The sequence below is a fragment of the Callithrix jacchus genome, chromosome 1, assembly GCF_049354715.1.
Source record: "Callithrix jacchus isolate 240 chromosome 1, calJac240_pri, whole genome shotgun sequence".
NCBI classification, from domain to species: domain Eukaryota; kingdom Metazoa; phylum Chordata; class Mammalia; order Primates; family Cebidae; genus Callithrix; species Callithrix jacchus.
The window spans coordinates 182,120,083-182,133,236 of NC_133502.1; the positions used below are offsets into that span (position 1 = coordinate 182,120,083).

The window sequence follows — 13,154 nt, forward strand, 5'->3', positions numbered from 1 at the left end:
ATGCAGGGGGTGACTCTGGGACAAATAACTCCTCTTTCCATGGGCAGTGACCTGGGCAACCACTCCCAAGCCGGTGGCATCGTCTGTAAACACAAACGTGCCCAGACAGGTGCAGGTAACTTCCTGCCCGACAGACGGGACTGGAGTTGCGGGGGCCGGGGGATGAAGGTTGTGAGGTGATGTCTGGGACCTGCTGCCACCACCCCCGCCATCCTGCACGGACAGGACCGCCCATGGCATGCAGGGAGGCCCGGCCGAGGGAGCCCAGCATTTGGGCCCTGAGGCCTCTGCTCAAGGGCACTGCACCCAAACCCACCCCCTTTACATGCAGGGGATGGCGTGCAGGGCTAAAAGCCAGTACTGGGCGCTGAGGGCCAGAAGTGGTGCTCCCGCCTCCCACACTGCCCACTCTAGAGGAGCAGCCCCACTCCAGGCCCTGAGCAAGTGGCTGGGGTGGGAGAGCTGATGCTTGGCCGAGTCTTGTTTTAAGGATTAGGACGTGTATAAAGTGTCTGGCATGCAGTCAGGTAGACACATCGAGGTGCTTCTTATTGGTTATAATTATGAAAATGGCTTGATTCAGGGGCCTGGCGGGAGGGGTGGCGTCCGAGTGGCCTGGGCCAGGGACACAGCTGGCCCCGCTGGCTCAGGCTTCCTAAATGGGGTCATTCAGAGCCTGAGGGCACAGGACAGAGGTGGTGACTGTAGTTTCCAAGAGAAAACTGATGACACGGGAGTCCCCATCATGGCTGGCCCCTGGCTGGGACTCCTGGGCCCCTGGGCAGCAGTGGGGTGGGCAGACGCCAGACCTAGGGCTTCACCAGATACGCCAATGGGTCGTGACAAGGCCCGGGAGGAGAACATTCTTATCTTTCCAGCTTGGTCTTCACACCCAGTCATAACGGAATAAGCGTTTCTTGAGAAACATTTGGTGCAGCAAGGTGGGCGCGTCACAGACCCCCGGGGACCTCTCAGAGTATGGAAGAGATGTTTCTCTGGGGCAGGGAAGGACAGTGGGAGCTGCAGGAGGAGAAACGGTCTGGGACTCTGGCCAAGTGTGAGCTGGGGAGGACAGGAGCTCAGAGCCGGCCAGGTGTAGCGTCAGACACAAGTGCAGCAGAGGGTGGAGCAGTCCAGCTTGGCCGGGGTCCCCGGGGCGCCAGCCTTCTTGTTGACCTTGGGCAGCAGCAGAACAAAGGACATGGCCAGCGCACAGTGGTAGAAGCTGTGGACATAGGTGTAGTCCCAGTCCTGTGGGGGGCAGGCAGTCAGGCTGGTGCCTCAGCCCCCTCCCCGAGACTCCTCCCTTTCCAAGGCCCAGCCAAGCCCCTCAAGGCCCCCACCTCTGCCATGGCCTGGTGTGCCCTGTGACACCTGCAGGAAGCCTCCCCAGCTGTCTCACTCACGGTGGCCTTTCCCTCCACCTAACCCCTGGGCAACAAGGGCCTGGGCCATTCTCCAGGCCTCTAATGATAAGGCTGTACTTCTTCCTTCCTCCCCATCACTTCTCCCTGCTGTCCTTCTCTCCTCCATCTCTCTCTCCCTCCTCCCCTCCCTCCCTCCCTCCCTCCTCCACTTTCTCCCTCCTCCCTTCCGTCCCTCCCTCCCTCCTCCCCTCCCCCCTCCCTCCCTCCCTCCCTCCTCCAGGTGTTGGGCACTGGCTCCAGGCCTCTCCCAGGCTGTGCTGCCATCTAAGATGCCAGCTGTCTGCAGGTGGCCAGCTTTGGTCTCTCTGTGACTTCCAGGTCCACACAGGCCATGGTGCAGGTGGTGCTGGGCATGGGCAGTGCCCCTGACACCGCCCTGGGTGGGGCTAGTGAGCAGGGAGTGATGCCTGACTTCGGCCTGGGGCTGTCAGAGTCCCCCCAGCATGAGCACAGCCCTGGTATCCCCAGCTGAGCAGAGCCACGCTGAATGGGCTCCCGGGCACAGAACACCTCCCCACTGGGCTGGGTACCTCGAAGAAGAAGCGCAGCATCAGGGCCAGTGCCCCGAAGCAGAGGCCGGGGCCTATCTGCTGGGTGTAGACGCTCTTGTCTGGGTACAGACCCTTCTTCTCCCTCATCTTCTGCAGCTGTGGGGACAGGAGGCCACAGCAAAGCATTTAGGTCACAGCACTGGGGAACACCCCTCCCTGAGCCAGCCCAAGAGCTGGCCCTGCCCAGGCTCACCCCAGCCCTCTCCCGGCCCGACAGGAGGCTTAGGAGCCTCCTGCTGCCCCCAGCCTCAGATGGCTTCTGCTGGACAGGACCCTTCATGGTGGGACCCAGCAGGGACCCCAGCCTGGATAGCTGGGAAGGGGCCTCTGGGCCACATGCCCAACAAAGACCTCGCTTCCCTCCCGCCTCTTTGGGATGTGAAAGGCCACTCTTGCACCTCTCCTCCCAGCCAGAAGGGAGCCCGGGGCGGGGGACTAGACTCCGTGATTGGTTATTGAGGAAGGTACTGGAGTACCTGGGACCTCCCATCCCAGGGTGGTCCATGAGGGTGGCACTTGTGGTGGTCCCTGAGCCGCAGACAAGCATCATTTGCTTTCCTAGTTAAAGGACCTATCTCATCCTCAGTAGACAAAGCTGGCCAGCACGGCCTGCTTCCCCGGTCCCAGGGCTTAGGAAGGCTCCCAGGGAGTTTCCACTTAGAGAGGGGTGTGCACCTGAGGAAGATGCAGGAAGTTCGGGGCCACATTCTGGGGACCCGCCAGGTATTTTCCAGGCCACTTCAAGTGGACTCTATTTTGGATTTTCAAGGACAGTTGTTTCCTGGAATGAGGGTGGATTTTTCTCCCTGAGCCTGGTCCCCTCTTGGGGGAGCTGGGGAGTGACAGCCCTGTGGGGAGGAAGTGAGGAGGGCTGGGTGATGGCGCCTTCAGGGCCGGGCACATGGGGTATACTCAGGAGGTTTTATATTTCAGTGTGTAAACTGTCAAACACAGTGTGTGGCAGAAGCCCCTGGGGGTGGGGCAGCGCCCCCCACCTGCACCCAGTGCTCAGTGGCCTATGCAAAGGCCACAAAGAGCCGTATGTTGGGTCAGGTCAGGTTTTGCCACCCAGCGAATTATGAATCCATGCCCGGCTTTTTTCTGGAATTTCATTGCCAACAAGGAATTGAGCACCTGCAGGTAGCATGAAGACAGCTGGATCGTGTGACCTTGGCTGGGTGCGGTGACCGAGGCTGCCAGCCCTCTTCTGGCCAGTCCTGCAGTGGCAACACTAGGGAGAAGGGAGGGGCTGGCCCCACCCCAAGGGCGCCATCACCCAGTCCTCCCTCCTTCCTCCCGCACTGTCCTTCCTCAAACCCTCTCAAGAGGGGAACGAGGCTCAGGGAGAAAAATCCACCTTCATTCCAGGAAACAATTGCCCTTGAAAATCCAAAATAAACTCCACACTAAATGGTCTAGAAAACAACAATTTGAGCCCAGATTCGGGGAGGCAGGCGGCCCCTCCCGGGCTCCGGTGGCCGGATCTGCAGACTGAGGGCCTTGGCAGTCTCATGACTCTTGCTGGGACACCCACCAGTGAATTCTCTTCCGGCCAATTACAGTTCAGCCCAGTTCAGACCTGGCCAAGACTAGAGGGAGGGGCAACCTTCCGGGGCAGAAGGAGGCGAGAGGCGGGTGGCCAGGACCCAGGGCCCCAGCACACTCCTTCCCACCACCACTCATGCCCAGCCCTCCCTCTCTCCCTGCCAGGTTACTCCCAGGGGCCTCCTCGGCCCAGGGTTAGCTCTGCTTCCCTAAGTTGCAGCCAGAAAGCGGCTCCTCTGTCTCCTGCTCAAAAAGTCAGGTCCTGGTCCCGCCACCGCCCTGCCCTGACGTCCTGTTAAATTGCTGAGGCCTCCATGCCTTGGTGTCTTCATAGGCCAAATGGCAAACCAGTCCTGTACTCCCTGGCTTCGGGGAGGATTGGGACGGGCTTTGCAAGCTACCCATCTGGACTCGATTCCCCTCCCCACAGCTGAGGGCCCTCCTGCACCGAGAGCTGCCCTCCAGCATGCTGGGCACCCTGCAGCCCTGGTCGAGGCTGGCAGTGTGGCTGGGCTGGACCAGGCCAGGTCCTCTCCTGGCATTGGATCTGGGACTCCGAGACTCCAGCTGGCACTCCAAAGAGGTGAAACATGCCAGAGGGATGTTCAAGTGGTGCCTGGGCTGCCTCGGGCCTGGAGAGCGGGCTCAGGCTGAAGCCTGTTGGCCCCCAGGTCTGCGAGACCCCTGCAAGGGTGAGCTCCCTCCTGCTCTGGGGTCCCAGGAGACACCCTGGGTCTGCTCTGCCCTAAGGTCCCTCTTTAGCTTGGGCTAGTTTGAGTGAGGTTTGGTCCCTGAGCCAGGAGGGCATTGGTGGGATGGAGGGGGCAGGGAGCACTGAGGACCTCGTGGGAGCCTCGTGGGGGCCAGCGCCTCAGTGCTCTCAAGGGGCTGTCTGTGCTAGAAGCTCTGGCTCAGGTAGCGTCACTCTCACACCACATTCTCCCTCATGGCTAGAGCCAGGCTCAAGGCTCACTCCCTCCAGGAAGTCTTCCCAGATTGCTCCAGGCCATTTTCCAAGTTGATGTTGCATCTCTAAAGCAGCTGGTAGTAAGAGTGATGATGAGAGTGATAAGAAATAGCTCCCATTTGTGGAGCACATGGGAAGCCAGGCTCCATGCCAGGACTTTAGGTGCCTCCTCTCAATGAGTCTTTGAATCACCCCATGAGCCAGGTGGGGGCTGTTATCACAACACCTGCTTTCCACATACGGGCATGGAGGCTGAGAGGTTGGGTAACCAGGGCTCAGTCTGGAGCTGGTGAGCACAGACAGGATTCACATGCGGTCTGCACAGCTGGAGCACCTGACGGCCATTTTCTAAGTGTTTTCATGGAATTCCTGCCTCCACCTACTTGCCTATGAGGCCAGGAGGTAAATGAAGACCTGAGGCAGGAGGAGTCGGACAGGGAGGGGTGACGGGCCCCTGGGTCCCCATCCATCGAGGCTCGCGTGGCACGCACCCACTTCGTTGCAATGATGAGGACGGCAGTGCCGATGGGGCCCGAGTACACCCCGTAGCCCCGGCGGTCATGGTAGACCCGCACGGCGATGGTCAGGACGCCGAACATCACAAACGTGGACCTCTTGGGCTCGTCGAAGTCGGCCAGTGCTGGAGGGCCAGGGAGACATGGGGGAGGGTGAGTGGACTCTCTTGCTCCTCCTGGCTAACCCCCACTCCCCAGCCCCCAGGAGGCATCCTGTAGGTGCCCCCTCATGGCGTCCCCTCAGCCAGCGAGACCCTGAGGCCCAGCCTGGTCATTGATGGGGTCATTGAATTTCAGCCAGTGTGAGAAGACAGGCAGCCTGCTGCTTCCCATGGACACAGCAGCTTGGGTGGTGCTTCCAGCACCTCATTTTAATAAATAGACCACAGCTGGTTGTGGTGGCTCACGTCTGTAATCCCAGTGCTTTGGGAGACCGAGGTGGGAGGATCGTCTGAGGCCAGGAGTTTGAGACCAGCATGGGCAACACAGTGGAACCCCCCCGATCTCCACAAAAAGTTAACTGGGTATTGTGGTGCATGCCTGTAGTCCCAGCTACTCAGGAGGCTGAGGCGGGAGGATGGCTTGGGCCTGTGAGTTGGAGGCTGCAGCAAGCCGTGTTCATGCCACCCAACTCTGGCCTGAGTGACAGAGTGAGATCCTGTGGCTAAAAATCAATCATCGCTATGCGAACTGAATAGGCTCGAACCTGTCCCACAGGATCACAGGACAATGACACTAAGACTCAAGAGGAGAGCTGAAGCCCCTCCCAGGCCCAGCTTGATGGCAGGGAGCCTTCAGCTGATGGGGACCCTGCCACAGACAAGTCAGTGGGAGAAAAACACCGTGGGGCAGGAGGCTTAGGAACGGGCCTGTCTTCCCGGCTGGCGATCACTTGTGTGTGTTTATGTTTGTATGAAAGTCTGGGAGGTGAAACCCCTGAGTTGTGGACGGGGTGTTCCCAGGAGGGAGAGACGGGAGGGAGTGCTTTCATTTTTTCCTTCCCATGCCTCTGCCGTTGAAATGTGTCACAACAAGTTTTTACCAAATAAATTGTTTTAAAAGCATCTGAAAAACAGGCATCAAGGCATTTAAGAGGGTGTGTGTTCCTTTTCATAGATTAAGCACGGCCCTGAGACCTGAGGTCCCTGGAGATGGGAGTGAGTGGGGACGGAGGGCGGGGCTGGTTTGAGGGTGGGCGTGTGGACACTGGGGGGCCGGCCCTCGTTTGCAGGGCTTGGCTACAGGGGGTAACCACTCACCCATCAGCGAGACCCACATGCTCAAGGCCGTCCCGTAGATGCTGAAGTACTCCAGGATGTCACGGCGCATGAAGCACAGCACGGACAGGCCGGGCCCGCTGCAGGCATGGTGGAGCTGCCGGAAAACGCACAGGTGGTCACAGGCAAAGAGGACAGGGACGGTCCCTGAGCCATGGCCCCCGGAGCGCCAGGCCACTTGCTGGCTGCAAGAAGTCACTTCCGTGAGTCACTTAGTGACTGTGTGCCTCAGTCTCCCCATCTGAAAAATGGGGTCTTTGCCGAGTACTCCCACAGAGAATCCTGTGGGGATAAAGTGGCACAGGCAAGGTGTGTAGGGACTGGGGTGTGCCAAGGGTTCACTGAAGGCCACTTTGGCAGAATGCGCTCATGTCACGGGCAGGACAGGGCGGAGAGCGCGTGGTCACTCAATGGAGACCGTGTGGTCACTCAGTGAAGCCCATTCAGGTAGGGTGGTCCCAGGGGCAGAAGCCCACACGGCTCTCCCTGAACCTTCAGCGTGGTGCTTTCAGGAAGCACACAGCTGTGAGTTCATTCTCTAATCTTTGGATGTGGGTCCAGAGCCTCTTTGGGGCTCCTTTGCTCTTCAGGGCTCCTGGGGCCCTTTCTTGCACAAATTACCCCACTGATGACTGGTCTACACTGCAGCAGCGTTCTCAGGCTTGAGTGGGTGTCGGAATGCCTGGGGTCTTGTTTAGACACAAGTTGCTGATCCCTTCCTGAGAGTTGCTGATTCAGGAGGGCTGGTTTGGGTAGGAAACGTGCATTTTGAGCAGATTCCCCGCAGCGCAGCAGCGACTGGAAGGGGAGGCTACACTGTGACAGCTGAGCTGCAGCTCCCGGGTTCTGTGGCTTTAATGTGGACAAAGATCTCGGAGACCCCCTCGCAGGAGCTGAGTGCAGCCCCCGCCCCCTGCCCGCTTATCCCGCTCTGCCCTTCGGTCTCATCCCTGCCTCCCTGATACCCACTTCCATGGCAATTTTTAAAGCAAAACGCTGCCAGGGAGTGTTTTCAAAGCAGCCAACTGCTTTTCTACAGAAAACAACTCTCTCCTCTTGGATTCGCATTTCATCATTTTAAGTAATATTTAATTACATGACATAATTATTTTGACAGGTTCAACTGGCACAAACAAGCTTGGGAACCAGCACGGTGGACTTGGTCAGCCCAGCTCAGCGGGAGGAGCAGACGGGCTGGAAAGCAGCCCCGTGTCTGGAAGCGACAGGGACACCACAGAGGGAGCCGGGCCCTGGGTGACCTGGGAAGCAGGCAAGTCGGAGTCGAGCATCCTCGGTTACAATTGCAGGCGGCCTAAAGTGAAGGTGCACCTAGGAGGCATTAACAGAGATCTAGCAAATAAAACAAGGGAGGAGGCGGCCCTGCTTCTCTCTGTTCTTGCCAGGCTCATCCAGAAGACCGTGCTGAGCTCTGTAGGCTGCACCTTTTTTGAAGTGAGACTGGCAAAGAAGCGGCTAGAGGAGGGTGACCAGTGGTGGACATGACTGTTTCCCTTGGGGACAGGGAAGCTTCAGAAGGGACCGGCTCAAGGTGTTCATGCCTCTGTGGGAGACAGGATCGAGGAGGACTCAGGCCCTGTGCTGTTCTCCTGTTCCCTGGGCTCCTTTCCACCCCCACGCCGGCCTCATCGCCTGCTCTCTCTGCGCCTTGCTGTAGCACTGATCGTTGTGTATGATTAAGCCATTCACCATGAGATTCTGATAAGGCCTGTGCCCTTTGCCCTTCAGGAGCAGGAATGGCTGTGTCTGGTCCCAGCTGCATGGACGGCCCCTAGGATAGAGTGCATGCTGCGTGTGTCCCGGGAGGGGGAGGCTAGGTTCTGAGCAGTCTGAAGGAGAGCCTGCCCAGCCTGGGGACCCGAAGCCTCTGCCACTGGGCCGTTGGCTCCTCTCGATGGTGGGAACTTATCTCTGTCCCACAGGTGGGGAAGGTGAACTTCAGAGCGGCACCACCTGCCCAAATTGGTGAGAGTGCCGCACTTTGGAACCCACCACCTCTCTGTATCCAGCAGTGCAGGGGGCAGAGCTGGCCCGGCCAGGGCGCTGGAGGGGTGGGTGTGGCTGGGGACCTGGGGGTCAGAGCTCCGGCTCGGGGGTCTGACTTGGCAGATGCTCCCAGTGGGAGCTTGGGTAAGTGGCTGGCAAGGGAGCCTTCTCTGTTGTGTGGGGACGAGCACGCCCCATCTCTGTGGGGTCTGCAAACGCAGCAAGGGGTCCAGCACAGAGATGGAGACTGTCATGGGAGGGGCCTGATTGGAAGGGAAGGGACGCCACGCAGTCAGCAAAACTTTGGGAGGGACTGAGTGTGACTTTGAGGACGGAAGACATTTGTCACGAGAGGCAGCTGCCTCTGCCACTCTGGGTGGGGAAGGGTGGGGCCTCTGAGACCAGTGCAGAGGCAGCTGTGGGGCCAGCCCAGGCCCAGGCAGGGAGGGGTGGCCTGGTGGGTGCTTGCGGTTTGCTGGGCTGGGTCTAACAGGGACCTTGAGAACAAGACCCCAGCATCTCTCCCTGTTCTAAGGCCCTGGGATCTGCAGAGAAATCCTGGCTATGCTCTAGGCTTCGGTATCTTATCTGTCCAAGAGGCTTCCTAGTCCTCGCCCGAGGAGGGAATGCAGTGGCATTTGGGTGAGTCGGGAGCTCTGGAGAGTTTGAGGCTCACAGTGGCACAAATGACTCTGCCTCTCTGGAATTCGGTTTCTTCATCTGTCAAATGGGAATCAAAATCCAGGTCTTTCGGGGAAGGTGAAAGGCTGAATCAGATGCTGTGAGTAGAGCACCCAGCCCAGTCCCCCACCCTGGATGCTCGAGATGGACTCAGAAGCTCCAGGGCATCTGGTTCCACAAAGGACCCAGCCTGTCCCTGGCCACTGTCCCCTGTGGGAGTGGAACACACCGGAGGGGGTGTGTGCATGCTTTGCTCACAGCCACGCAAGCACACTCAGCTTCTCCCACGGCAGGCAAAATTGGACTTAACCCATTCAGGATGCAAATGTAACATGTGAATACATGCTTGCAAACACATGTGTGTTCTAAGGGCCTCCCCTGCTCAGGACTGCCTGGGCATGCACACATGCACTTGGCATTCTTGCCCACGGAGGCCCTGCTGCTGGAGAAGGAGGCTGTCTGTGGAGAGGAGATGGGGTTTTCACAGGTTGGCCCAGCACTGCCCTGAGAAGGAGACTGGTCAGACATTTGCCTCCCCAGAGCGGGTGTGGTGCTGGGGATTGTGCTGCCAGTGGGTCTGATGGAGGAGAGTGAGGAAGGCTTCCGGAAAGCAGGAGATGGGACAGCAAGTGTGGGAGCCAGCAGTGAGGGCGTGTCAGCAGAGAGTCTGAGAGACACAGAGGCAGGAAGGCAGGAGGTACCCAGCCAGATAAATGACAGCTGAATGGAGAGACGGTAATAGAAAAATAGATCGCAGGTAGATGGCTGGGTAGATAGATAGCTGGAGAGAGAGAGGCAGAGAGAGAGAGCAGCGAGCTAGAGAGGTAGATCGCTAAAGCCAGAGACATGGAGAGTCCAGGACTAAACCAGTGAGGGGGGATCAAGAGCTTCAGAGACAGTGAATTCCATGGGGATCGAGTTCCAGAAGTCAAAAGAGAACCAGACACAGAGAGAAAGGCAGAAAAGGGAAACAGAGAAAACCAGATGCACAAAACCAGTAAGAGAAACAGAGTGAAAGAGACCCACAGAGAGAGAGCAGGTCCCAGAAACAGGCACCTCAGAAACAAAGGCAGACGTGGTTCTAGGCACTCCCGAAACACGGAGGATCAAACCACCCAATGACAGGTACCAGGAAACAGAGTGGGAAAGAGCCAGAGAGAGAGCGGTGGGAGTCAGCCAGCCAGACACATCAATAGAAAGAGAAAGACCCACAGGGAGAGAGGTAGGCCCCAGAAGAGGGAGAGTTCAGCAGGCCCTGCTGAATCAGGGCAGCTCCAGGATACTGGAATCAGACTCACCCTGGTGTTCATACTCCCTAAACCCCACAGACCCCTTTCCAGGCCTGGCTTGCCCCATTCATCTCTGCTCCATCGTGGCCTATGAGTAGAGCTGGAAGAGACTTGGGGAGGGGAGGTGGCCCATGGGCAGCCCTGTGGCATTGATTAGCAGGTGAGAAAAGGGCCACCCTGGAAGGGCTAGTCCTCAACTCAGTGGCACTGCTCCACCCTGGGCTTGGTCTCACACAGGCAGTGATCCCAGAGCAACTTCCTGGCACAGATGGGGAAACTGAGGTCCAGAGAAGGGAAGGGGCTCCCCTAGTCCTCTCTCTCTGGTCTCCAGACCCCACCTGGGCTCACTCTTTCATTTTCAAATCCCTTCTGCCCGTCACCCAATAGGAGAGCGCTGTGGACAGACAGTCTCTCCTCTGGCTCCAGAATGGGGCCTGTGTGGGTCTTATCCTGGCCCCCAGACTCACCGCCACGAAGAACAGGGTGAAGAGGTAGACCATGGCCTCCATGTGGAACCGCCTCTTGGCCGCGATGCTGACAGTGGGGAGGAAGGCCAGGCTGCTGAGAGTGGGCAGAAGCAGCTTGGCCACCAGCGTCCCCATGGGCTGGGAAGAAAGCACTGGCTGGGGCGGGGTGGGTGCTGGGGTCCTGGGTCCCCAGCACAGGAGCACGAAGGGAGGACAGCTCCCTTTGGGCAGGGCTCTGATGGCAGCTGCAGGGAGCGCCCACGAGAGGATTTAAATGCCCTGGAAGGAGGCAGGGATGTGGGCACACATGTCGAGTAACAGAGGGAGAGGGCCAACAGCTGACATGTCACGTGACCAGCACTTGCCTCTGATTTTTCTTTTCTTTCTTTTTTTTTTTTTTTTTGAGATAGAGCCTCGTTCTGTCACCAGGCTAGAGTGCAGTGGCACAATCTTTGCTCACTGCAACCTCTGCCTCCCAGGTTCAAGAGATTCTCCTGCCTCAGCCTCTGGAGTAGCTGGGGCTACAGGTGCATGCCACCATGCCTGGCTAATTTTTGTATTTTTAGTAGAAACAGGGTTTCACCATGTTGGCCAGGCTGGTCTCGAACTCCTGACCTCAGGTGTTCTGCTCGCCTCGGCCTCCCAAAGTGCTGGGATTACAGGCGTTTTTTTCGTTGTTGTTGTTTATTCATTTATTTATTAATTTTGAGAGGCCAGAGGAGTTGATTCAAAGATTCAAGGAGACCATATTTCTTTTCTCTTACGCAATGACCTTGGGATAACGTCCCCAACAGGACAATCCCGCTTTCCAGATGTTTTCCATCCTGGTCCTCCCCTGAGAATAGGAAGCCTGGTGGATGCAGCTGGGTCATTTGTAGGAGTAGCCTGAGGTGAGAGGACCCAAGATTTTGCCAATTCTAATAATTAAGAGGACCTTGTAGATAAGCGTCCCACCTTACCAGCCACATATACTTCTCACTCGCCAGTTCTTGCCCCACACAGGTTTCCTTGGTGGCTAGACTAATTAAACTAACGTTCTTTTCTACCTGGTTACACTGTTTCACACTGTAAGTAAACAACCTGGGACCATCTCTTCTGGCGTTCCAAGTACCAGGCTGAGGCTTGTCCTCTCAATGTTTCTTCCCTGTCCTGTTGACAGCCGCTCTTTGGCTGGCTTTCCAGAAACTACCTTCCCTTGGTGTAAGAGGCCTTGGGGGAGCTGTCTGGCAGGGGGCCCCCCTCCCCTGGCCGAGGAATGATGGCTGTGTGTGGTCTGAGCTACTCAGGCAAACTCTGTTTCCCTGGATTGATTGACTGATTTATCATTAGCAAAAGAACAGCTTTCACTTCCATTCTCTTTTTTTCATTGTGAGGTAATTCACATGGGACAAAATGCACAGATTTTACATGTAGAGTCAGATGAACATGCACCTTTGTAACCACCGCAGCGTCCATCCTCACCACCCGGGATGTTCTCTTGAGCCCTTTCCGCTGAGCCCCTGCCGGGGCAGCTACAGGTGTGACTTCTGCCCCCGAACCTGACGGCCTGTCCTAGGACTCCTACAAGTGGACCGTGGGCTCTTTTGGATCTGGCTTCTTTTGCTCACAATGTAACGTCTGTGCGATTTGTCCCTGTCATACTGGTGGCCAGTCCGGTTGGATGCTGGTTGCTGGTGTCCAATGTAGTATCCTGCACCTTTGTTCTCCTGGAAATTAGAATCTGGGGACTGTCCCAGCACTGACCCCTCCAAGAGAGGCTGCTGGCCAGTCCCGCCTGTGAGGCCCGGCTGCTGCCCCTCTCCTTCCATGTGGGAGCTCTCACAGCGCTTTCCAGAAACCTCTCTTGTCTTCAGTTGGCTGGAGCCCATTTCTGCTGTTTGCAATGAAACGTCTGACTAGATGCATCTCATTCTTCTGCTTAAGACTCTTCTGAGGCACCAATAGCCCGAAGGGTGAAGTCCAAGTGCTCACAGAGACCATCAAGCCATCAATGGCCAAACCCATCCCTGGGGCCCCCCATGCACACTCTTAGATGCTGCCTCCCCTCCTCCCAGCCTCCCACATCCCCTGCAGGGGAGTGCTTCCTGCCCTGCCTGTCCTGGTGAATGCCTCACTCCCTCTGCCTGCAGCCTAGGCAGCCTGTCTGTGGGGAAGGCTCCTGTGAAGAACAGAACCCCCCTACCCTGTTCCTACCCCTGCCAAGGAAAGCCGAGGGGCTCCGCACGGTGCCCTGAACGCCACGTTGCTCCTGACCTAGCACCCGCCACCTTGGCCGAGATGTTGGTGTTGGGTTGTCTGGGCTGTGCCCCCGCTGGACTGCAGGATCCAGGGCCTGGGGCTCTGGCTGGCTGGCTCCCTGTCCCGCCCCCACGCCCAAGCCTGGCACATGGTGGGGCTCAGCACACACTGGCTGAATGAATGACTTTGTTAA

General features: G+C 57.7%; 1 protein-coding gene across 1 annotated transcript; it reads right to left on the minus strand.

The window, feature by feature from the left end:
- Positions 1–551: 551 nt before the first annotated feature.
- On the minus strand, positions 552–11,022 carry MYMK (myomaker, myoblast fusion factor). Its single transcript, XM_002743454.6, has 5 exons — positions 10,724–11,022; positions 6,265–6,379; positions 4,982–5,130; positions 1,958–2,074; positions 552–1,251 (listed from the first exon to the last, which is right to left on the minus strand). The coding sequence occupies exons 1-5, from the start codon at positions 10,856–10,858 to the stop codon at positions 1,102–1,104; spliced, it is 666 nt and encodes a 221-aa protein (XP_002743500.1). The 5' UTR covers positions 10,859–11,022; the 3' UTR covers positions 552–1,101.
- Positions 11,023–13,154: the final 2,132 nt, after the last annotated feature.

Excerpts from the sequence above, each read along its gene's own strand:
- MYMK (XM_002743454.6), bottom strand. The coding sequence starts at position 10,858 with ATGGGGACGCTGGTGGCCAAGCTGCTTCTGCCCACTCTCAGCAGCCTG. Across the intron at positions 6,380-10,723 it reads TCACCCTGTTCTTCGTGGCG|CTCCACCATGCCTGCAGCGG; the intron begins GTGAGTCTGGGG and ends GTTTTCCGGCAG. Across the intron at positions 2,075-4,981 it reads TCATCATTGCAACGAAGTGG|CTGCAGAAGATGAGGGAGAA; the intron begins GTGCGTGCCACG and ends CTGTCCCCACAG.